Source organism: Cupressus sempervirens, chromosome 3 (genome assembly GCF_028749045.1).
Source record: "Cupressus sempervirens isolate cs-2001-9-10 chromosome 3, ASM2874904v1, whole genome shotgun sequence".
Classification (NCBI taxonomy): Eukaryota; Viridiplantae; Streptophyta; class Pinopsida; order Cupressales; family Cupressaceae; genus Cupressus; species Cupressus sempervirens.
This window is the reverse complement of record NC_143120.1, coordinates 351,071,461-351,098,544: the sequence shown is the minus strand read 5'-3', so window position 1 is coordinate 351,098,544 and position 27,084 is coordinate 351,071,461. Positions and strand designations below refer to the sequence as shown.

Sequence of the window (27,084 nt, the reverse complement as noted above, 5' to 3'; positions counted from 1 at the left end):
GACTGATATCCGCAACGACTGGGGGTTCAGGGGGCAACACCCCTGGCAGGGCCGCCAAGACTAAATTAACACTCCGAAACCCACACAAAAATGCACCGAATACATTATTTCTGTCATTTTTTGCCGATTCTACACCTTTTCTGGCAACCACTGATGCTTCCCCTTCCCTTTGGCATCATCTGCTACTCATTCCGAACAACTTGAATCTGTCGTCATTTATTTTTATTTTAAAGAAAACCCCTCACACCCATCTTCTACACAAACTCGAATAATCTCTCCTCCGCAAATGAGAAACAAAACTCCAATAATCTTTCGTTGAAACATCTCCTCCGGCAATGAGAAATACAAAATTCTGAGAATCACAGTGGATGTGTTCTAATATTGCTTCTTACAGTCGAATGGGCAAGAGCACAACAGGATCCGCCAAGCGCACAAAAAATTCCGAGCACCCTTGCCAACGCTATCAAACTTTCGAAAACCTGAGCTTCAGATCTCCCGACACAAACAAACCCTTCGAAAGGTACAAAAAATGGCAGAATACTTAGGAAATCAAGTCTGCAAGCCCACGCCCGAGCATGAATTTGGAAGTCCACAAAATCCTCCTCAGCAAGCATGGCAATGCAATTCTTCAACATAGCGTTCGATTTGCTGTTCCAACAGTTGGACAGCCTGGCCCTTTCAGAGTCCTCTCAACTCATGAGTAAAGATCATTCACAATTTTCCATGGATTGGCGAGAAATGCCACACGCGCACATCTTCCAGGCGGCGGATGTGCCAGGGGTGAAGAAGCAGGTACGTTTGGTAACGAAGCGCAGAAGGTAATGGTGAATTGTCATTTCAAACTCTCATCAGACTGCCGTGAAAGAGTGACTACTGTGCAGAAAGAAACATTGAAAAAGCTTCCGCGGGAAAGAGTATTTAACACTCCGCGAACTTGTTATACAACGGGAAAGGACCTCGCAGAGCACCTCCCGCGGATGGGTGCCCGTAGAGCAACTCCTGTGGACAGGTGCCCGTGGGCACCTTCTGCGGACAGCTTGCCCACGGCACAATCCGCCAACTTTTTTTTAATTTTTAATTTTTTTTTTCTTTCTTCTTCCTCTATTTTTAAAATTTTTTTTTGTCAAAAAAATGAACAACACCTCAATTTTGCCTCTAGGCGTCGACATTCTACAACGACAACGACGAGGGAATCCTCTGGTCATTCTACGACGGTGACGGCGATGGCATCTTCTTGGCACAGTAGGATCCGTTGACTGCGTGAGGTACATCTTGCTCGTCCAATGTCCCCAACTTTATTACTCGATTGTCACCGACCTCCTGGATCTGATATGGTCCAACCCAACTTGCCTTAAACCTTTCCTGTTTGATTTAATTCTGACCGTCGTACTTGAGTACCAATTGCCCTGGCTGAAACTTGTTGAGTTTGTCATGCCACACCTTATGTCTGTTTTGTGTCACCTCCGTCGCCCACTGTTCCTGCGGTCGTCGCGCATCTAGATTATTTTGTTTCTGTCGACACCCTTCAACTAATTTTATGGTGCGTTGTAACCCTTTCTTTCCACGCGGTCTGTTCATTGTGTTTCGGACGATGGAATTTCTTTTTTTGGGTTTGTATTGTATGTCCTTCCCTTCTTCAGCCGTAACCTCCTTTGCGTCATCTGCTTTTCTGTATTCCTTTGGACACTCATTTTCCTCCTTTTTCTCACCTTCATCGACCCTTAGCATATTACAACTCGGAAAGAGTTCGTAGTCTTCTATTTGCCAGTGGTAAAGGCCATTCACTGAGTCTAGGTCGTCATCATTTGATCCCCCTTTTAGTCTCAATATTCCTTCTTCATCTGTTTCCATTCTCTACTTTCTTTTGTCGTCACTTTAGCCTTCACCTTCTGAATCTGACGATGTTGCCTCCTCACCTACCATTTGTGTGTGCAGGTCAATTATGAATCTTTTGCCTTTGCGCTCCATTGATAGAGTATTTTGTTTCCAATCATGTTTTACTTTTGCTTGCACCAATCAAGTCCGTCCTAGAATAGCATCATATCCTTTTCTTTTCAATGAAATGACCACGAAGTCCAATAAAAATGGTTGTGTTCCAATAGTTACCGGTTGCGCCCTTAAGGTTCCCAATGGTTTGATCCCGTGCTGGTCTGCAGTGAGCAACTAGTATGTAGGTGGCCACAGCGTCGACTTTCCCAACTTCTTCCAAGTATCCTCCGGCAACACATTCACGCTGGACCCTTCGTCGACAATTGTGTCTGTCAGAACGTTTCCCAAAATCCCCATCTTGACGACTGCCGGATGCTGTCCGGATGTGAGTGCCAACAACATTGGGTCTGTTGTCATCACTTCCCTACTGTCCCTTCCTGTGTCCTCTATTGCTTTCGAAAACGGTGTATGATTCAGAATGACCGTCCGTAACTGGGGCATTGTGAGAAGGTCACTTATCTTGACCGGTATCTTCGTTTGTAAGATCTGCTGTACAATGTTTTGTTCTGTGAAGTCCCTTGCCAAGGTGCCAGTGATGTCCTTCAACTGAGATGTCCCTGTCGACGATGCCTTTCCAATTTCCACCTGCGCTTCCCCCAATTTTCTTTTTTCCTCCGCTGGCAGCTTTGCTTGCCTCCGTGTAATTGCCAGAACCTCCTCTTCATCCGTGCCGACAGTGATCAAGTTTACTCCAGACTTTGGGCACTTGGCATCTTCATGGTCGCTGGGTCCGCACCATTTGCATAATAATTTTGGTGTGTTTACCGCTGTACAATCCCGCACAAAATGACCCCACAAATTACATACTCGGCATTGAACGATCTACCGTTCGTTTGCATCATATTGGGTTCGACTTTGGCTCCCATTATTATTGTTATTGTTCGCATTGTTGTTATTTTGCCCTCTGTTATTATTCCTGTACCCTCCGGATGTGGCACCTGCGCTATTCGTATTTTCGCTACTGCCCGACAGGGAAGCCTCCTGTGTAAGAAGCACCTGCGGAGATCCTCTTGTCTTCATGTTAAAGGGGCACTCTTTTGTCAAATGGCCCATGATCTGACAAATGTCACAAAATTGGTTCTTTGGACACGATCCTTTAGTATGATCGTTGGTCTTACACTTCGTGCACCACAGCTCACTGCCTTTTGGCTCCTTCTGCATGTTTTTAAACTCCATCATGCGAATCATGTCCTTCTGTAGGGCACGAACCTTCTTACTGTTGCCTTCATCGTCGCTGCTATCACCTCCGACAGGCTCGTCATCATCTGAATCAGATGAGCTAGTCTTTGTCTTCAGCTCAATTTTGAGGTCCAATGCTCTGTTATAAGCTTCCGTATATGACGACGGTGGCACAATTTTCATTTTCCTCCGCAACTTCGAGCGTAAGCCTTCCACGAACCATCTTTTCTGAAGTCCATCCGCCGGCTTACTTTCCATTTTGTTTATCAAGTCTTTTAATTTCCTAGCGTAAACGTAGACGGTTTCGCTCTTCCCTTGCTTAGTATTGAAGATCTCTGCTACAATTTCATTATCATCCCACAACAGTTTAAATTCTGCCAGAAACTCCTTTTTTAATGTTATCCCAACTGTTTAGCTTTTGTGGATCTGTATCAGTGAACCAATCAATTGCTACGCCTCGTAGGGTGGCCGGAAATTGCCTCATCCAGTCGTCTTCATTAGTTATCCCATTTGCCTTCCAGATTGTTTCACATGTTTTGCAATGTCGAATGGGATCGGTCATACCATCGCCATTAAACTTCGGTAGTTTCTCTTTCGGTCCCACCATCACGATTGGTCTCTGTAAATAGACGTTGCTTGGTCCTGCAATACTGGCGCTGTTCAATCCCACACCGGCAGTCTGCACTCCCACACCGACGGTTTGTACTCCCACATCGGCGGTCTGCACTCCCACACCTGTAGACTGGTCTCCCACACCGGCGGACTGCACTCCCGCACCGGCAGACTGGTTTCCCACACTGGCGAACTGGTTTCCCACACCAGCAGACTGCACTCCCACACCGGCGGACTGTTTTCCCACACCGTCAGACTCGACAGCTGCAAACCTTGGTGAGGAAGGGTGTTCAGAAGTTGTCCTTTGCGGAAGTATATCTCGGACGAAGAGTTCACTCCACACTCTTGCTCCGTCGGCACTTCGAGCCATGCGAGTCGATGCTCTTCCGTTTGGATTCTCTTCCCTTAGCAAACACAAATTCAAAAACTCCTCCCGTGCTTCTTCCACCAATTCTACCTGCTGCCGAGTTTCCTCCAACAATTCTTTCGTGCTCTGGTTTCCGTCGGCAATCTTCTGGAATCTCCTTCGGCGTTCGGCTTGTTGTGCCAGAATTAAATTTTCTTGCGTAGTACGGATTCCATCTTTTCCTTTGACCTTATTTCGATCCTTGTTAAGCTGATTTGGCATTAATCTTCATTCCTCCCACCTTCCAGGTTCATAGGGCAACGACACCAAATGTTTACCTTACAGGTAAAATAAAGCAATGCATACAAACAATGGACACGAACAACAGAACTCCTTAGATTATTCGCATATGCCAACAGATTACATTATGCTTCATAAGATGAATCATGAATGATGATTTACAATGATCCCAGACGGGATATAAATATTATTTGCCGAACCTTCTCGAAGGAGTCCGTCGGCCACAAACATTATGTCCGCTACAAACTATTTACCCGTCGGCTACAGAATACAGAAACATCGACGACAATCACCTTGTCGGCTACAGAAACACCGATGACAATCACTCCGTCGGCTACAGAAACATCGACGACAATCACTCTGTCGGCTACAGAAACATCGACGACAATCCAGTCAGCTGATACAGTTTCTATCGACGACAACTACAACAATAACCAAATACACTGCAATGTCCCAAAAGTAGAAATTGCCAAAATTCACAAGCGACAGAAGTAAACCCTGTACACCATTGCAAAACCTCTAAGACCATTTGGTTTGCCAATGGGGTGACAGACTAGAATGACTGGACAAAGCAATTTTCAGCTACATTGAGGGGAGTCGTGATTGATTGATACTCAGATTTGGACAAAACAAAGGTAGGAACATTGGCTGAATTGAAGAAAGAATTCTAAACGGAGTTTAGATTGTTGTGGGATGATAATGAAATCATAACTGAAATTCAGAGCATATGGTTGAAGGTTGAAGGAGTTGTTGGACAAAATGGATAGTCAAACAGCTGATGGTCTGGAAAAACTGTGGTTCATTGAAGGGTTGAAGCCTTAATTAAAAAAGAAAATAAAATTGTGCCCCTTGACATCATACGCCAAGGCGTATAATCGGATAATGGATCTTAAGAGTGAAAGCCAAATGGCAAAGGAGCATGGGGCATCGACAATAATGGCGTTTCCTCAACACACAACAATGATGAATAATCTAGTAAGGTGGAAGCCTTTCAGAAAGACATGCAAAGGATGATGCAGGAGGTCAGATTGATGAAGGTTGACACAAGCAGAAGTAAGGATTGAGAATTTGGAGTACAAAGTGTAAGGAGGAGGGTCACATCAAGAGGGCATGCTAGAAAAGAACTTTTGTGAACAATTCTAGGAGACCTACACATCCACAATAGCAACCAACCCTCATGTGAACAACTCCACAACATTGTCTGGCTACCAAAATAATTTGCATATGAAGAAACAACAATAACAATAGCTAGAGCCGCATCTAATACGATGCCAAGGGGAGGCCAATGATCCAATGTTGCATGTGTAGCCAATGGAGACATTTCGCTCGTGACTGCCCAAGGGAAGAAATTCCTAAGTTCTTGTGTAGATGGTGTGGATCGAAAGACCTTGAGGATGCAAGTTCTTCGAATTCTGGTGTCAACTTGCTGAATGTTGAAAAGGCGAGTAGAGAAGAGGAGTTACTGGCAGTTACTACGACACATGTAAAGAAAGTTTCTTACCCTGATCCCCAGATAGAGAAGCAAAGAATACAAGACGCAAAGGCTGACATAGAAGGGGAAATGTTAGTTGGGAGGAGGGAGACAGGAAATGGCAAGCACCTCACTAAGAATAGAGGCCAAACAAAGCATTTTACGACATATTATGTAGATTGAGGTATTGGACTAAAAGACCTCTTGGAGGCAATGCCCCAACTATGCACGACCCTCTTGAACACCCAATTGGTTGTAAATCGTACGACACCATGTAGACCACATATAAGAGTCTATTGACCCCTCCACAAATCAAATGTTGTTGGTTGTGAACAATGCGAGACACCCAATGGTAGTAGAAATGGGTAGTCTTTGCACCATTCTAATAGATAGCATCATGTATAGAGGGTCAAGCATCAATTTTCTTCCAGTGGAGACAGAAGAAGTTGGGAAAACCTACACTACAGCCACCGACCTTCTAGCTCATGGGTGCGGACCAATGTGACATCAAGCCAAATGGGATGTTAATGGTGCAACGAGTTATGATCGAGACTCAAATGTTCATACTTGACTCTTTAGTAATTCAAGAGAAAGAAAAATAACGCTATCCTTACGATGGGGTGGTTGGCGGTGGCTGAGGTAAACGATGATTGGAAACAAAATACTTTATCCATGGAGAAGGCTGGAAGGAAATTTGCCATTGACCTGAAGACACAGATGGTAAGTGAAGACCTAACATCCTTGTGAAAATCAAAAGCCGAAGGAGGAAGTATGGATGGTAGAGACGAAGGGAAGCGATGGATGGAACCGAATGAGGAAGGTATTCTAGAGTTGGAGGGTTGCTTACAAAATGATCTCGACTCAATGAATGACCTCTTCTATTGGCAAATGGAAGATTATGAACTATTCCATTGCAATATGCTTTAGGTGGATGAAGGGACAAGGGGCTTGTTCCCTCCAGCATTTAGAGAATACACATAAAGGGAGGCCTAGGTGAATGAGGGACTTGTAGATTAGTTCAGCTTGGCGAAACCAATTTCGTATGAGGAACCTTCATTGAAAGTCACCAACCTTGGTGATGAAGCTAGTTTGAAGAACATCCTCGTGGGTGATGATTGGAACCCCATTCTGAAAGCGATAGCGTTTAAGATCTTCACCAAGTATAAAGATGTATTTTCTTGGACGTACAAAGATTTAAAATGAGTACCTCTAGAACTATGTATGCATTGCATTCCGTTGGTACTTGGTGTTGTACCAGTACAAAAGAGCATACACGATTAATAAGAATTATGCCCCATGGGCAAACGATGAGATTAAATGGATGGTGGAGGCTGGCACAATTTTCAAAGTGCAGACAAGTGAGTGGGTCTCTCCCATTGTCATCATTGAAGGAGGGAACCGGGTTCGCATCTATGTAGACTTCTGATGCCTCAATGTAGTCATGGTGAAAGACCCCTTTGCCAACCCTTCAATGATAACATTCTTGAAGAAGTGGCGAGGCATGAGATCTATTCCTTTATGGATGAATTCTTAGGCTACAATCAAATACCTATAGTGGAGGAAGACATGTTGAAGACTATGTTTATGCTTATAACCAAATGCCTTTTGATCTCTATATGTCAACAATGTTCTGAAGAATCATATTACACGTTTTTGATAAAATTGTCTATTTGAAATTTTAATGCTTTTCTAGATGATTGGTCCATCTTCAATGTGCAAGACACACATTCGGTGGCTCTCAAGGAGTGCAAGGAGAGGTGCAAGAGGGTGCGGGTGGCACTAAGTGAAGAAATCTAGGCTCATGGTACTATAAGGGAAGTTGTTGGGCCACATCATCTACAAACCAGGATTAAAACACACCCCGACAAGGTTAGGGTGATTGTGGAGATGGAGCCTCCTGCAGATGTCACAAGGTTAAAATCATTTCTTGGCCACATTGGCTATTTTGTGTGGTTTATAAAGAATTTCACTCAAAGTCTCCTACCTCTTAGACAGATTGACATGGAATGGAGGACCCTATGCTTAGGTGACCGAACAATGCACAACTTTTAAAGAGTTAAAAACAAGACTGATTAGAGCACCAAATCTGACATATCGGAATTGGGACAAGGAGTTTCACGTCCATTTGGACACTTCTAATTTTGCCATTGGTGCAAGCTTTGCTCATGTGGGCGACCTTGGCTTAGACCATCCTATCTATTTCGCTAGTAGATTGTTATCAAGGGTGGAGAAGAACTATAGCACAATGGAGGCGGAGACTCTCGGAATGGTCTATGCAGTCCAAAAGTTCAGACACTACATATTGGTGACCCTGTTCATGTTCTACATCGACCACGAGGTGTTGATGTATTGGGTCAACAAGTAGATGCTTATTATTATTGTAGAGTTCACATTCACCATCATAGTGTGACCGGGGAAGAGCAATGTAAACTGCTGACCAACTTTCCTGCATCAAGTCTGGCAAACCACTAGAGGGGTGAACAATGATTTCCCTTATGCATATTTGTTTCAAATTGTTGTATTGCTGGCGTGGTACACAAGCATCAACGAGTACCTATCCATATCCCAATTCGCAAGAGACATGCCACCTGGTGAAAGAAGTTGGTCTCGGGGAGTAGTATATTTCAGCTAATCAATGGATTGTTGTATAAGATGGGACTGGACCAGGTGCTTTGGAGGTGCATCATGAAGGACAATGTTTCGAGTGTCCTTTGGGAGACACACAAAGGTCCGACTGGCAGACACATGGGGCCCAACACTATGATGATGAAAGTGCTACTTGCAGGTTTGTGGTGGTCCATATTATACAACGATGATTGGGAGTGGGTTGTAGGGTGTGACACGTCATTGGGCCGGATTACCACCGAAGTGAGATTTCATGCCCTTGAATCCCTCATAGGCGCATGAGTTATTCGAAAGGTGGGGACTTGACTTCATTGAGCTATTCAGGCTAGTAGAGCAAGGAGGTGCAGATACATAGTGGTTGCAACAAAGTACCTTACAAAATGGGTGGGCCTTACCTAAAAACTTGGCACTAAGTACAACAAGGTTCATATATGAACAAATTATCACAAGGTACAAAATTTTGATGCAACAAACAAGTGATCGAGGGGGCCAATTTGTGAACCATTTCATTTGGTTACTCACTACCGAGTTCAAGATTTTCCATTCCTTGTGAAGTCAACATTACCCCTGAACAAATGGCCAAGCGGAGGCCACAAAAAAAAATTGGTGTTGATAATATACAGGTCATGCAGGGTAGGGTAAGAAGATTAGGAGAAGCTATCATTGGTTCTCTAGGCCAACTAGACAATGTACAAGGTAACTACTGGTTAGACACCTTTCCAGTTGATGTACGAACAAGAAATTGTTTTCTCCACCAAATTCATTATTTGAGCTTGAGGATTGCAATAGAGAATTGATTGGGAGATATGGAAAGCCTTTGGAAGAGGTTGTATACCTTAAACAAATTGGATGAGCATCTGATGATGGTGCAATGGGCCATTGAGGTAACACAATAGAGATGTAAGGCATGACTCAACAAACACTTGAGGTGGGTTCGATTCACTCCTGGACAATTGATGTTGAAGTACAATGGAAGAAATGAAATAAATTTTAGGAAGTTCAAATTGAGGTGGCTAGGTCCATACAAGGTTTGGGAAGTGGGCAAAAATGGTGCTATTAAGTTGGGGACACTTGATGGATGAGAGATTCTTGATGCGTTTAATTGGTCTATGTCAAAGCCCTACCATGAAAGGTGAAGGCGACATGAGCCAAAAGAAGGTGTTGCATGGAAAAATAGATTAGGAATTTTTTATAGTAATAATAAAAAATAATAAATAAATAAGAAAAAGAAACTCGACAACTCTGCTCATTGAATGTATGGTGGCTAAGTCACCGTATAGGTGACACACTATATGTGTCACTTTAGAAGTGTTATGCTAGATGGACGACAAAGTCACCATACAAGTGGCGCTTGTGCGGGTGACTAAGCCACTGTACTATGGGCCCACTACATGGATGGTTAGGCTACTGCACAACAACTACAATAAACCCACATTGTATGATAGAGGTGTTTGAGAATGGAAAAAAGACCGTACAACGGACGACAACAACAAGGTAGAGAAAAACTAGAGCAAGGCAAGGACAAAAATCATATAGTCGACACAAGTACCACACTGGGAAAGAAGAAAAGAAAAGAGAGCTTGCAGGAGCAATTGTAGAACTCACCCCGATAGGGGATACACTGTGACCATGCAGTATAAGCCCACGTATAAAGTATAAACCCACATAGACTACATAATGCGCCATGTAGTGTTTGGAGGCACTTGACAAACTTATAAGGCCTACGACCAAGGAAACTTGAGGTGTGGGGGATTTGAAGGTGTGGTGTTGTCTAGCAAAACGAGAAATAAGAGACACAGACTTGGTAGTAAAGGAAAAAGAGTCTAAGTCTCATGACATAGGGGGACAAGTAGACTACACAACACCGAGAAGGGCACATTGAAAGGAGGCATACTTGACAAGGGGAGCAATAGAAAGAATAGCCTATAGTGGCATAGGAGGGAGGCACATGCCTAAGTCAACAAAAATACTTCACAAGTGATAAGTCATCGAGTAGTTAGGAGTTTAGGACTACGGGATACAATAGTACGGAACACACGTTGTGAGAGGGAGTGCGACAACAACCATTGCCCTTATTGTTTTCTTTATTACTTGTTCCTACTCAAACGACAAAAATGAGCACTTGTTGATGTGTCAAAGTAAGAAAAAGGACTGGAGGAAGCAGTTAAATCGCCTCAAGTAGTTCTTCCAAAATGAATAGGGATGCACAAACATGACCATTTGGTGTTAAGATTGCAAGAAGAATGGATAAGGACTCTAGCTAGAAAAGAAAGCCAAGGTCGAACGTGATAGGAAGTTTCAACAGATTGAGGATGTGGTGCCATACTCTGTAGTGTTCAAAGGGATTGTTGGAATCACCGCTGTCATTGAACCAAAAGTTCGAGCTGGCAATGAACATCACAATAGCCAGAGACAAGGATCCATGTGAGGCAGTTAAGCACATGTCACAAATCCATTGGTCTACGCTAAACGGGAACTTCACCTAGAGTGGATGGAGGGTCCAACCTCCCAACAAATCCCCCCCCAGTATGACTTGAGGGATTTGAACCCATTACCCAATGCTCTGATACCACTTGAAGAAATCACTACTGCATTTACACCAAAAGCTTGAGTTGTCAATGAACGTCACAATAGCTCAAGACAAGGATCCATGGCAGGTGGCTAAGCACATGTCACAAATCGATCGGTCTATGTTGAATGGTACCTTCACCTAGAGGGGACAAAGGCACCAACCTCCAACAGGGCTTAATGGGTTGGAGTGACGAAAATGGTGGTAGGAGACTCCTGATACATATTTGGTGAAGGAAAATTTCATAAGGGTTGAAGTTCACTAGGCTATGCAAATGCTAGTATTTTGTATTCAAGGCTATGAAGGTTCTTTGTGTGATGGTTGAGACTTTTGACAGATTTTCATGCATGAGTATATGGGGTATGATCTGAATATATGGGGTATGATCTGAAGGTCTCTTTCAATGCTATAGACTTAACCATAGTATTTGTCATTCCTAGCAAGAATGGCAAGAAGATTGATTAAAAGACCAAGAAGATGAACCGAGACGAAAAAGAGTGTTGGATTAGGTTGGTGTTACGGACTCTCAAAGCGACTGAGATGGACTCAATAGTGAAGGCCTCAAAGAGTTGAGGGATGATGAAATTGTTCATCGTAGAGGGATTTGGCGTTGTATCATGGATGTGGTGGAGAGTCGACTTACAGGGTTTAATTGAGCCTTAGACATCACTCTTTAGCAGATTCTTTTGATGAATGGCCTTAGGAATGACATAGTATATTATTGGGCATCTTTGTTGGTCGAACGTGCATGGATAAGTTCATGATAGTGCAATCATGGATAAGTTCAAGATAGTGCAATGTAGGATGTTTTACATTCCTCATTATGCTATTAGCTTGTCCTTGGAGGCTGTGCGAATACAAATTTTGCTTGGAGAGTTAGAGGTGAAGTTGGAGGGTACCTTGGCACCTGGCTAGCCTACCATATTGTATTGGAGGTATTTGGATGTAGGGATTGCATCCATAGGGAAGAAGAGAAGACGCCAAGTGGTTTCCAAGTGTGAGTTGAAGGATGTGGACAGTGGCAGGGAGGCCACTACAAAGACTTTTGACGCAACACGAGACAATTTATAGATGGTTGGCAGTGGTCGCCAGGTGGCAGAGGGTGAGGTTGTAGACACAATAGCCCTAGAGAAATCAACGGCTACACCCACACCGACTCTATTCGCTTCACCACTTTTGTTAGACACAACTTGTTTGACTACACCGACAACAGTGGGATTGATGACTGTTGTGCCCATTCTAGGGTTCAATTAGTTAAGGACACCAATCAATATAGTCCTCATAGAAAAGCGGTTGAAGCTAGCTATAGTTGGGGAATCAAAGGGAGGTATAGTGGTGGTAGAGTCAATAGTGGTAGAGTCCACAACCCTAGTTGAGCAGTTCAGAGAGTTGGTGTCACATGTTGATATGGAGGCAAGAGATGAGGTGACTCCCATGGAGGTGATGGAGCTAGTAGAGATGTAGGCTTGAGCATAAGAGATTCAATGGTGGAGCAAATGAGCAAGACGGAGGTTCAGTGCTTGGCATCCAAGGTAGCCATGAGTGCTTGACTTAACTAATATCAGGTTACACCCATGAATCTTGTGGGGGTGGTCATCCTAACTCCTCGACCCTATGTACTGTCTAAGATAGTGGACTTTGATGCAGAGACCTCACCAGTAAGGCTGATGGAGGTTAGTGTACCAATGGCCTGCAATTGTTGGAGAGTGCACTTGTGGTACAGTTGGTGGTGGCACCCAATGTAGGCATACCTAAGCTTCCTAAGGATCATGTTGACATTGAGTAGTACATTCAAGAGATGACAACAAAGATGATGGCAAGTGTCAGGTGCATGACAACCTTGGTGTTGGGAAAGGGCTAGGAGGGGGCAGATGAGCAGATAGAGGCCTTATTGGAATTCATTAAGACAAGTTGCACACAAGAGTTCCACCATTATTTTGAGTCCCAAGGGTGGCCAGCTATAGAGACTCTTGAGATGATGGAGAGATGAAGTGTTTTAGAGGGCTGGGGTGATTCTTGGAGTGGGGAGAGACAACTTTATGCTCTACTTTGGAAGGTGGAGCAAGCATTTTGAGAAGACTGTTATGAGTTGAGGGGGACTCAATATGTAGCATCTGGGTTAGAGGCTTAGAGATTAGTAGTTGTCACTACTAGGAAGGAATTGGCATCCCATCTCCATGCCATTGAGGAGCTGCGTTGACAGGATTTGGTATCTCACCTTTAGACAATTGAGGAGCAACACAACCAAGAGTTGGCTTTGGGGAGGGTTGCATGGGCAGTTGAAAGGGAGCCTCTATTGCTAGGGAGGACTATGCTCGAGGGTCGTCTTTGCTAGTGCTTTGGAGGCAACAAAGTGGAAAGACAAGGAGGTTCTCAAAGCTGTCTTAATGGTGAAGTTGGGGGTGGAGTGGCAAAGGCTGGCAAAGCATGACCTGAAGCTGAGGATGGATTAGGTGTATGAGTTGAGAGCTCGGTTGGCAGCTCCTACACCACCACCAACATGATCCTCATTAGGGACGCTTTCACAACACCCTTAACCATTATTTTTGTATTGATGTATAGTGTTTCATTTTTGTTGTCTATCGTCGAGAGATAACCTTCTTTTTCAGGGGGATGATGTTGTTGGTAAATTAATTGTTAACATATGATTAGTGTGTCTAAAGGGGTAGGCAGTTGGGTAGTTGGTTGGTCGCAATAGTTTGTCACAACCCTTAACACGTTATATTTTATTACTTGTATCTGATGATCATCATTGTGGATGAAGAAGTAATGTTGTTGTGAGCCTGAAATATATGAATGTAGACATTTTCTGTAGTTAATAAAGTAGTTGGTGAGTTCTCTAAATATCTTTGTTGCATTGCATTTTATAATACCTTCTGTTACCACCTATTATATAGTGTTAAACCTTTACCTATAATGGTTAACAATACATATTTGATATCTTTAGTGGCTTTGTATAAATGAGTTATATTTTTTTCTTATTATTTTTTGGGGGTATTTGAACTATAAATTCAGGTAATAATATGTATTTGGTAAGCAAGTTGATGAGTCTGAAATAGGGGCTGTTGTTTTATTATAACAAATTGAGAAGCTGCAATTACTATACAACCACAATCTATTGTACACTGTGTTACCCGAAAATGCATTTCCACCCTAAATGCCTATGTGCCAGAAATGGAAACTGTTTTGGGTACATGGGGATGGCCAGAAACATTTCCAAGCCAAACCCAAATTTAGAAACTATTCCAGAAACTCAAAATTTGGAAGCCACAAGCTATTGTACACTGTGTTATCCAAAAATGTGTTTCCACCCTAAATGCTTAAGTGCTAGAAATGGAAACAGTTTTGGGTACTTAGGGATGACTGGAAATGTTTCCAAGTCATCTCTAGCCATGAAAAAAATTAAGAAGCTGTCCCAAAAACTCAAATGCTAAACATAATATTTGGAAATCATTGACCATCCCCGTGGTGGCTAGGGACGGCCAAAATGTCTATTGACTATCTTGGGGATGGTTGACCATTTTCTACAGTAGTAGGCAAAGAAAGATACATTTATAAGATATTTGCAGAATTTTTCAATCATGCGTGAACCTCAACGCAACCCTATAATATTTAAATATTACTAAAATATGCATACATGTTATTTGTGTTGACTAAACTAAGGGTAAGGAATTCTATTATTTCAATGCCTCATGGAAATTTATTTCTTCTTGACCTGGTTCATTGTCCCGCGAGTGAGCATTTCATTGTTGGGTTTGCACTTTGTAGGGTTTTGTATATGCTAGCCCAAGTATATTGATTGCAAGGTTTGCAGGGTTTTATTGTTTGACCTCAATGATCAATATGCATATTGATTGATCTAAAAAGCCTTTTCTACAATAACAAGCGTCTTTTTCTTTTGTCAAGTTTTAAGTTGATTTTCTGGTTTCCACATTGAATAGAATGTGAAGTTTTGAATAGATAGAGACTTTGGCATATTGAGACTCTGTTGTTGCTATTGTTTGGAAGTCTCTAGTTGTTTCAATGATTTAAATCTATGAATGTATGAAATTGAAATTTGAACTCTCATTTGGTTCATTTAATGCTAAGTGACCCAGTTCACTTATTTTAGGGCTGAATCAAGATTGGGTTTGAACGACTCCTTGGTTCTGGCACAGTTCGCATGTGGGTCCGTCTAGGGTTCAAAACCAAGCAGGCTGTTTTGTCCTGGCCGAACCTGGATCAAACCAGGGCAGACCCAAGCTGACCAAGTGCAAATGAGGTACATTTCCACTGAGAAACATTCTATACTTTAGTGCGGAAAACAATTATTACGGAATTTGTTTAAGATCTTTAACATTTGAAAACAAAATTTGCTGAAGTTCAGATGTTTATTACATCAATCTAAACTAGTCCTCAAGATTTCTTCCAGTGAGGTTTTTAGATCCAATTGCTGATAATAACCCCAGCCCAATTAATTGGAAGCTCTCTATGTTGATAAATTATATTTTAAACATTAAACAATATCTCCAGTCGGTGAAGGGAGTTGCAAGATTCTTTTTTAACATTGTTCAAGTAGGATGTTAATTACAAACAAACACGCTCTTTTGTACAGTGAAAAAGTAATAAACATTTGAGGTCTTGGAAAGTGAGAATGTTATTGATGCAGTTGATCCCATTGGCATTGACACTTGTTCTGAATCAAGTAATGCCTTCGATGATGAAGAAGAAGAAGAAAATCCATTAGATGACTGAAACTTAGTATAAGATTCCAATTGTTGAAAGTCAAAACAATACTACTTGAACTCAAAATAATTGATTTAATATTTTGATGTTGATACAATGCTATGGCTACTAGTTTATGGTGTTTTTCTTGTTTTTATGATACTATATAACATTCTAATATTAATTCATGCTTCTAGGTTGCATGCATACATATATATATATATATAAAATTATACATGTTTTTGTACTAACGGATCCAAACCCCATTTCAAAATTTTTCCGTACTGGCAAACTAGTTCTTTGAACCCGAGTCTGAATTGACAACTTAGATATAATGCTATATTCTATGGTGATTCGAGGAATAATCATTGATTCAATGATTTTAGATTAATAAATGTTATTATGCTGCTATGATGAATGTTACAATGTTATATAATTCATGAACATATTTGAAATCTCAGATTTGACTATATCTCCCCTGCTGTTCCCTGCTCCGGAGAAAAACAAACATCCCAGAAACCTGTTTCCCTGTCCCCCATCCCAGAAATTCGGGGTAACTACAATCTCAAGTAGTTATAACTTGCCAAAATGAACAACCCTAAATTTGAAATGGTAAATGAAAGTTGCACCACAAGAAAATTTGAGAAATCATCTTTTCTAAGTCCATTATCTTCTTTTTAAATCATTAATCACTAAGCTAGCTTCTGTTTAATTGTTGGCTCCTGTGCAACTACTGGTGTTCTTTTCCTAGTCATTTCTTGCATTTGGTTCTCAAGAATTATCCTTATTAATGTTATTTGTATCCAAATAAAATCTGATTGCAGTCTAGTAACAGTTTCTTTTTATATCATTTTAGTAGGTTTTTTGGTTGTTAGAGTATTTTTAAGAATCTGAGTATTGGTTTCCATTGCCAATCCAGAAAATCTTAGCTGATATGCGTAAAGTCTTAGCAAAAAATCCCCGAGTAGAACAGCAACGACTGCATCGAAGAGCATTTTTGGTTGAAGTAAATCCAGAGAATCAAGCTCTAATGGTAAGTTCATATCCCTTTTGTTTCATGAACATCAGCTTGTGGCACAAGTTTCTGATGTTCCTCTGGTATCTTAATCACATTTAGATGCTCTGGCTTGAAATGGTCAAATGATAAAAGAATATGTATTGTTTTCTCTTTGTTTATCTATCTATTTCAGCATTTTCTGGTGTACTGCTTTACAGATTATGGTGTCTTGCTTTGTGAACACCCGCCATATGGAGGAATATCTTTGTGTCAAGGTAGGCTTTAAGGAAGTTAATGTATTAGATTTTCTCACACTTTCAAGGGTGCATCTAACCATCTATATATTGAGTATCAAATGAAATCTGGGGATAATGTTACTTCAGAAGCTCATATATGGAATACTTTTCCTTATCTTGAATGCTCTTCACCGAGCTTGAAGATTTTTGCATATTTATTTCATGAATGTGCTATAGGACATGATTCTGTGTATTGATTGTAACAGGAAGCAATTCTTTTGGAACTCTTAAGAGTTATCAGACATCATAATGCCCGGCTGGCTACTCCAATCCGTACCTTGTACAAAACATATAGTGACAGTATGATAGAAAACATACCATTTGAGGAAACCATATCTGGAAGAGGAGATGTTTCCAGTAATCGACATTTCTTACTTATAGAAAGTTCAATATTGAATTCAGAGGCTAAGGAGAGACATAATTCTTTTCAAAGTAAACAAGAGTTGAATTCAGAGGCTAAAGGGACTGAATCTGAAATAATTTCGTCCAATCGCAATATCAATTCTGACAGTTTAGATGAAAAAAATATTCACATAGAGAAAGAGAATGACCCTACTGTTGTTGACTCACAATCAAAGACCATAAAACCAAGCTTGGATGCAGTTGAAATATTGCCTCCAAAATCACATCTTGAGGGGTTGGCTACAATGGAACTAATGTCTAATGACAAGACTTTGCACGAAGCAACTTTAGAAAACCCAGTTGAGAGTCCTGAGGGACATGTTGAAGCTGGATTTACGAAGAGTGACAAGGTTGGCTCAAGTAATGAGAGGACATCCACAAAATCTTTAGATTCAAATCAAATTGTATCCAAAAGTGGAAACAATGGAGCTAAGTCATCTACTGAAGCTAATAACTCAGTTGAAGAAGGGAAGAAGGCTAAATCAGAGTCAAGAAGCAGATTGAATGGCACCAAATCATCTAGTGAAGTTGATAGTTCAGTTGCAGAAGAAAAGAGGGTTAAATCGGATTCAACAAAAAGACAGAATGGCACTAAATCATCTGACCAAGTTCATAGTTCAGTTGCAGAAGAAAAAAGGCTTCAATTGGACTCAATTAGCAGTCTCGAAAGTGAATTTCATGCAGACAAAAGTAAACAAGAAGATCAGCGTTTCTCCCCTCCATCTTTTGATAGAAAACAATCCAATAATGCCTTTTCAAAGTCAAGGCTTCCACTGGAAGAAAATAAACCTCTTGGTGTTGCTCTGAATGGGCCAAAGAAATCTGTGCCAATTGAGGGAGACACTACTTTTCATGCAGAACCAAAAGAACTTTCTGCATGCAGAAACAGCAATGGTAACTCTGGAGTAAATGATAAAAGAGAGACTCAGCTACCACCTTCAGGTGTAGTGCAATCTGACCAAAGAGATAATCAGAAAAATAATTAATGTATACTAGCCTAGAATATCTATTCATTCCTTATCTGATTCTCAATGGTTACTTGAATTTATAACATCTAGTTGCAATATAAAAACCAAAGGCCTTATTTTTCAGTATATTAAATGTATATATTTTAACATTTCCATGAGTGTACCATTCTTATTAATAATTGAAATACTCATTTTTAAGTTTTCCCTTTTGTGTCCATCAATTTCTTTAACTGTTCAATTGAATAACATTTGGAATATTTGTTTTGTCACCAGCACGAGGGATGAGGGATGGGTTGTCATTTTATGTAGTTGGGCCATGATTTGAATTTTGAACCTATGTTAGCAAGGGTAAACATGATGCCCTCTAGCTAATTTTTTAAAATTTAATTATTAAATAATTTGTTTTTCAGAATGGGTCCAAGAAGAACAAAACGATTGAACCTTAATAATAATTTGGGAGCTGTATATCATTGATAAAAGCTATCAAAAACATTAGTGGAGTCATACTAATTGCCGTGAGGGATTAGATCAATATAATAAATGAAACTAATTAAACAACACTGTGCAAAAGATATTTTCCAGTTCAGAACTGATGCTGCTCTAACTGTGTAAAAAAACAGTACCAACCAAAAAGAGAATGCTTTCACTCAACATAAATAATAGAATGGAAATGCCCATAGGAAACTCGAAGGGTTCCATCTTTGAATGATTTAAATGATATCTATGCGATTGATCAGTCTAAGAAACCAAGGGTTCACAACCTTAAACTATTTCCATATTCCTTTGAACTTTTGATTTCTTGTTATGGATCTTGACTAGAAAGCTAGTGTTCTGGTTGATATTATCTTCAACAAATGAACTATGCATGTTGTAAGCCTTCTAGATGATTTTGTGTTCAGCATGGACATCTTCATAAGTTGCACATTCTATGAGAAAGTGCTATTTTGTTTCAATTACACCCATCTTGTAGAACATGTATGTTCTCTCTTCCCATACCTTTTTTGGCCTTCTCCACTGGCCCATCTTTCACTTGAGATGATGTGAAGCCATCCTCAATTGTGCCACTAAAAGTGTTGTTTTTTCTTTAATAAATGCCCCTAATTTTTCTCCATGTTCCTAAGTTGGGTTAAACTCTTTGATGTAATAAAATATTTTTCGACAAATGTGGTTAGTCCAGATGGTAAGCTGGAACTTTTACTTGGCAAACTTTTTTTATTCCGTCATTGGTATTAGGATACTTGTGCAACTTGATGTTCAATTTTTGTGTTGTTGGGGTAGCTACCTGCCGACCCCGTCTCTTTTGGTGTTGGTTCGGCTGATTTGTTGGCATGGCACTTTGTGGCAGCCAAGATCAAAGAGGGATTATGGTTAGAGGAAAACAATCAAAGAAATTTCCCTCTCATTCTTCTCCTGATTCCCACAAAAAGGGGGTTAAGGGGGAATTTTAAAATTTGTCGTCTTTCTTTCTTTGTAGGGTGGTTTGTTTATTAAGTGCCTATCCTTTCCTTGACTACCAGTAAGTTTTGGTGTATGTTGCGAGTTGTTTGGCAACCTCGTCTCTGTCTAAGTTATGTTGTGTCCTGTCCCGTGTCTCTTCAAAGAGCGTATTGATTATCTTTCAATTTGGATCACAGGTTGATTAGCTTTAACTCTGTTTTGTATTTGGGTTTCAGGGCCCCGTCAAAACCTATTTTACTTAATAAACAACTTGATGTTCCATTTTCTTGACCACTAGCTATTTTGTTTCATCGAAGTTTTCTTCCTACAGTCGAGACTCTCTTCCATCACAATTTTGGGTCAGTATTGGTTATCCATGTTTTCAACCTTTAAGTAATTTATTGATTGAGTTATCATTGACATCACTAATGGAAAAGTACATGCTTTTGCTAAAAGGATTCTCTATGTTATTGATGTTTTAATTTCGACACTACTTGTGCTTAGATGCTTTTGATTTCATTTTAAGTGTCTCCATCCTTGGTTTGACATGTCTCTTCCTCGAACTTCTCAACCATGGAGAACAACTGGCATGACTAGTAATTTGATTTTTTTTTTCTTGATTTTCTAGTTCCAAACTTCATCTTTTATGAACCTAGCTTGGAGTAGATTTGACGCTTCCCATCCCCTATGTATCCTTTTCACTCTACAAGTCTCCCAACTAAGCTTATAGTGGAAGTCAATTTCAAGGCATTCATATAATTTCACAATTTCCAACAAGTAGGTCAAAAAAATAAGGTAATTTAGTTTTCTTTTCTGTTTAAAGAGAAAATTATGATTTTGGTTTTGGTAATGTTCACTTGCATCCTATCTTCTAACGAAACTGTTCAAGGGTCCTTAAATGATCTCTTAAGCCATGTGTTGCTTTTTATACTAAGATAAGATCATCAACATATAAAAGTAGATTCACCACATATCTTGCAAGTTAGACACCTTCTCTATCCATTTTTGTTTAACCAAGTTTCTAAGTTATAGAGGTATAAACCAAACAAAGTGGAGGATAAATGACATACTTAAGACCAGTGTGACTACTGAACCATTCAGGCATTCCTTCATTGACTCTAATTGTCTTATATGGTTTATGAACTTGCCGCTCTATACATGTCAAGGATACCCAATTCTTTCACTTTATTCCATATGTTTTCTCAAGGCACTATGTCAAAGTCTTTCTTGAAGTTTACAAGACAATAATATGTTTCTTCCCCTTGTTCTTCTCATATTTTCTTATCAAATGTTAAGGGGTGATGCAATGATCAATGGTGGAATGTCTAGGTCTGAAACCATCTTTTATTTTTGCATTTTTCTTTCACCTTATGCCCAATTGTTGATTCTACGTTCCACCGTGCTCTCAAAAGTTTGCCAAGGACATTGACCATAATAGTGCAGTGGTTATATGGGTTATTGATATCCTCACCTTTAAAGAGGGGAATAACTACACTAGTTCTCAATCGTCCAGGAAACCAACCCATATGACATTATTGAAGATTCCTTTTGTGTGAGGGGCAATATACTCAACTCCCCATTTTCAAAATTCAGCTTGAAGGGCGTCATTATTAGTAGCCTTACCTCTTGCAGCTAGTTTCTTTATTTCCTATTTGATATTATTCACTGTGAAGAGTTCTACCAATGTGATCACTATGTGAGGAGGGTTCTTTTTATTTATCCACCCATAAAGTAGCTTTGCACAGTCTAGCCATTGAGCATCTATAGTATTTTTCTCAATTTGTTTTGTCCTTTAGTTTGGGTTCTTCCAAAAATATTTGAAATTATGTTTTCCAAGAGAGATAAACTCCTTTCTTGTATTTACATACTTTATTTTTTTGCTTGAATCAATTTTGCATGCATGTTTGCTCAAATATTTCTCTTTTATAGATCTATTGGTTGTCTTTCACTCTTCATCATACCACAAATTTGTTGAAAATTTATCTGCAATGCTCTTCTTGGTGCAAGAACTTTTACATGCACTTAAAGCCTTATGGATTAAAGGAATCAACAAACTATTGTGAACATGACCACTCTCCTTATTGACTCTTTCATATGCCAAGATATTGTTTAATTCATGAAATTGTTGCTTAAAAACAATGTTGAAGAGATTTGTGGTTTCCTAATTTAAGGGGATCTTTCCTCTGGTAATTGCTTTCTTTTGCATGTGGAGATCTTGTTTATTGTCCTTCATCTTTTGATCCCAAAAAAAACATTGGTGAGTGTTACTTGAGGTAGCCACACTTTTTTAGGTCTAAGAAATGAGGAATCTATTTCCTTTTGCCTCTACTTATTTCATGGACATTCTCCAAACATAGATCACCTAATCAATATAAAGATTACTCTTATTTGATATGTCATAATTATCACTTAATAAACAAGTATATAACATAATGTTTATGTAAAAACATTAAATTGCACAAATAGAATGAACCTTGACCTATTATCAATGACCAACCATAACTTGAGAACCACTTGCCAAAAAGATGAGAGATAGGAATTATGAATATAAGACTGTATGGTAAAAGAAACTACCAATGTTTAAAGTACCTGGAAGTTGGGAAACTCTCAAGGGAAGTCCATCTTCATCACTCACAAGAAAGACACAATTCTCCACCGTTCTCATATATTTAATACGGGTACTTTAAACATTGATAGTTCGCAAACTGTCTTCTTATATCTTACTCTTGTGGGAGTTGGAGGTCTTAACTGTTTTGAGTTGTAATTGGTGGCACAAATATGTTGTGATATCTGTAGGGCCACCTTGGTCACCCTTTGTTGGTTGGTGACGTGTTTCTCCTTTTGTTTGTGGTATCCTATGATTAGGCTTCATTGAAAATCTTTTGTGTAAAGGGTTTCAGGAACCCTTCAAAAGTTGTTTTCCTTGATAAAAAATGTAAAGTACAAGAAAATAATGCATCACTTCCTTGGGCCTCTTAAAAACTCTTTGAATTAGATTTTTTGATTAGTTTTCTTTTCTTTTCATTATTTTAATCAAGAGTGTGGCTAACTTTGAAATTTCCTTGATGAATCTCAATAATATGCCTAGCCCAAAAAGACCTTCAATTGGGCCAATGTAGTGGGTGTTGGCCAATCCTAAATAGATTTGATATTTGTTGATCCATTCAAATATTATAAATATTGTGGTAAAAATGATATATTACTTGGTTTTGTATTAGGTTTTATTCACTTTTTCATACTTAAGGTTAAGTCATTTAATTTGTATTGCATATTATATGATTAATTAAGACATTTGTCATGATTTGAGTTTGTTCTAAGGTTTCAATAATGGCTTTATAACAAGGATTTCTATTTTTATATCGTACGTACTTGATCTATCTATATAATGAATTCTTTGACTTTATAGTATTTTCATTGCTCTCTCGTGTGCAAGATTGTGGGGTTGATGCACAACTTCTAAATGGTATCATAGCAACAGATTGGCAATTCACTTGCCTTGTTTAAGATTCTTTTGTCAAATAACTTTCAAATGATGTGCATCATGGTGAAAAAAAAACCTCCTAATTAAATGTAAAGGCCCAAAACGCTATACATCAATATAAAATTTTATAAATTCATATTGGAAAAATATGAGATTGTTTTGGTTGATTTGAATTAGATAGTACAATGTTAAAACTAATACCTCCAAAACTTGGCACAGAATGCTTTTCTATGTCACTAGTGCAATATGAGCATAATGTTTTTAAAATCTTTTTAAAAAGATAGGTACAATTGATGTATGTATTAACGTCAATCGTACAAATTTCTTACCATAGGTTTTAGTATATGGTTATAAGGAATAAAACCCCTAGTCATACCCAAGCCTTAAGTTGTTGAAATCAATAAGATTTTTCATTGTTGAGTTACTAGATTTTAGGATGATGTGTTACCATTACAATCTCACTTCCATTGGAAACATTTCCAAAGCTCTTTCAAAACAATATCAACAACTTGTTTTTGAAGGCTTAGATTGAGGATTTTGTTCCCATGCCCTAATTTGGAGAAAGAATATTGATTTTTTACAAATTAGTTGTGTTGTAAATTTGGTTCTATGCACTTTGCAACAATCTATCTAGATTTCTATTATTTTTCTATGAAGTACCTATTAGTCAACTTGAATTCAATTGTTGTACTTGTATTTGTTAAAAAGCACAAGAAGGTAGACATTTTTCTCAGATGAGGGGGTTGATTGCTTATATTGCAAGGGGTCTTTACTATTTTTCTTTCTTGTTTTTGTGTTCTTGTTTATACATTGGATCAAGCCCAACTTATTCAACATTTCATGCAATTGTTATGGTGAGAAAAACAAAGACAGACTCAAGAAATTGGGGTTATTCTAATTTATAATGTGTATAGAAATTTAATCAACAACTACTTAAAAAAAGGAAAAATGTACAATATGTGCAACAAAGCCCATAAAACATTATGCATGTCTTAGCACCCATTAATTTGGAAGCTCCAGGACACATTGAGCCCCATTTTAGTGATTTCCTAGATTTTGGATGCATTTATACTTGATTTTCTTGCTTGTCTTTTCATTTTCCCAATATTCACTTAGTACTCATATCTTGCAACTTTCCCTCGAAATTAACACTCTTTGAATATAGGTCAAACCTATTTCAATCCACACCACTTATAGGTCAAACCTATTTAAATCTATACCTTGGGTTGCATTTTTGTGTATTTCAAGCTTGATGCAAGATATTTTTATTGTCCCACCCAATGCCATTGGTCTATAAAAAAATATACCTCTTCCCCTCATTTTCACATTACATCTCATGCTAAGGAATCATCCACTCTCAAGAAATCAAGTCCAAGGTGCATTCAAGAGATTTTTAATGACTTGTAGCAAGCAAACAAGGATTTGGCTCCAAGATTTAAAGCATTTTATCCATTCAAACTCTCCAAGTCCTTATCCATCCAATCAAAAACAAATCTTCTATTAATTTTATGAATTTATCTCCCACAATGGATTACTAAAGAGTTCCTAGTTGAGCTAGAAGATCCACACCCATTGTTCTTTCCTCTCCTTTGTCCAAGCTATCAAGCATGCACACATCCATGATCTATGATTTGGCAAGAGTCAGTCTATTACATTTATAAGGGCATCCTAGATTATACAATGCAACATTCAACAAGTATTTATACATATTTGTGGATATAATAGATTTGTATCCATCCATGAAAGTTTGACAAGCAAGGTGAATACTTACATTTATCCCATTTTACATGTTTTACTTATTATATTACAAGGTTAATTGATATAAAAGGGTTTGACCAAGGCAATCCCCTTCTCCCAAATAATTTTTAATTCTTCTTGTGTTTAGGTGCATATTTGTAGAGCTATAGATTCAGATTTGTAGACATAGTAACAATCACAATCTACACACCTTCAATTGCTAGGTATAGGTCTGACTTGTTCCAACCTATACCTAGTACATGTCAAACTTGTTTCAATCTATTTCTACAGCTCTATGATTTTTGAGACCTTGTAGAAATAGTCTTCAAGACTAAAGATTTAGAACAATTTCTAATTCTAGAAGCTTCAATCAAGGTTCTTACAATTTTGAAGTTCCCTCCTCTACTATCCCTAAGGTGATAACATCATCATCGTTACTCCTTCACAACCTTACTTTGACAGACTAGATCTTATATCTCGTTGTTTATCATTTCCCACATCTTTCATTTACTTGACATTGCATGCACACTACATTTTTATTCGTATAGGGAAAGGACCCTAAATGACATCTTCCATTAACTAGATCATGCATCAACACCGGTTTCATCTATTTCAATTGTTCTAATCATATTTTTGACAAAGAAGTCACATTTTAGGGCCCCTTCCAATGTATAGGTGTGAAGTGGAAATCGAGCTTTGATAACTATTTCACCATATACATTTTTGTAAAATTGAACCATAGCCTTTCTATTATGATTTTGTTATTAATTTTATTTTCCTATCTAGATTACATTGTATGCATCTCGTTAGATCCCCTTTTCATTAAAATTATATATCTAAAGTTAATTTGTATGCATTTTGATAGTTTATAGTTACATTACATCTTTGCTACATTTTTTCAAATTCTATTACATCTTTATTCCCTTTATGTATGATATTTTACACTTTGAGTCCAACTTATAGAATTTAGGTTAGAATAAGTCGTAGGCTCATAGATTCTTTTTCTTTTGAACCTCCCTTCTTTACTAGGAATCTTGATGAAACCAAAATGTATCCTAAAGATATGACTCCTATTATGGAGAATAACTCTATTGGACCTATTAGTCAATTTGGCAACATGACTAAGTGAAAGGTGATTACTAATGCTTAACATCACAAAATTCTAGGTGTTGTTATTAATTAGAAATTGGTAAAGCATAAACCACCATCAACAAGACCTTACACCTATCAAGACAAGGACGGTGATGTAAGTTGTGACATAACAATAAGAAAAGAGATGCAGTCATGAGTAAAGATTGATCCCAACAAGTCACTATTGATGTGGCATGACTGTTGCACAAAAAGGTAGCATGGGCATCCAAATGTGAAGTCTAGTAGATTAAAAAAACAAAGGCTATATCATAGTTTCAAAGGGAGACTGACAAGCCTACCATTCTAGACCTTACTCGTAGGTGTCAGAGCTATTTTATGACTATCTCATGTGTGACATTCAAATTTTGAATATAAAAGTTTGAGAGAGATTATTGAAAAGGTTATTGACACGTAGACGGTAGGAAGTGTAAATAGATCTTGTACACTTCATTTTGTTGGTTGTTCATGATGTGAGTTTGTGAACTATAGAAACTCGAGTTGCAGAGCAAAAAGTTGAACAACATACTCATAAGGCAAGCCAAGACAGAGAGGGAGGATGAAGACATCTTCAAGGTTCACACAATGGATTTGTAAGGCAAGCTATGCCACTCATTAGATAAACCATACTAGTTTTGTTTCTTATCATCGCATCTATATTTGTAAGCTCTTAATCGAGAAAGCTTCATTAGTAGGAATTGTAAATCCTCCGACAAGGTACCTCTCAGAAAGAGTGTATTTAAATCCTCTTAATAGGTAGATTTCATAAGCTTTTGTAATCCTCACATGTTATGACCATTCATAACATAATGCGTTCTCAAAAGTAATAGTTGTATCTATTGG

At 38.9% G+C, this 27,084-nt stretch overlaps 1 protein-coding gene across 2 annotated transcripts in view; it reads left to right on the top strand.

Moving 5' to 3' along the window:
• The window catches only part of LOC149566430 (mechanosensitive ion channel protein 2, chloroplastic-like), a 136,883-nt gene extending 118,221 nt beyond the window's left edge, over positions 1 to 18,662 (top strand). For both annotated transcript variants that reach the window (XM_089819786.1, XM_089819787.1), the window contains exons 12-14: positions 16,715 to 16,828; positions 17,011 to 17,067; positions 17,295 to 18,662. In XM_089819786.1, coding sequence (XP_089675912.1) covers positions 16,715 to 16,828; positions 17,011 to 17,067; positions 17,295 to 18,476 — 1,353 coding nt within the window. In that variant the 3' untranslated portion in view covers positions 18,477 to 18,662. The remainder of the gene's footprint in view (positions 1 to 16,714; positions 16,829 to 17,010; positions 17,068 to 17,294) is intronic.
• The last annotated feature ends 8,422 nt before the right edge of the window (positions 18,663 to 27,084 follow it).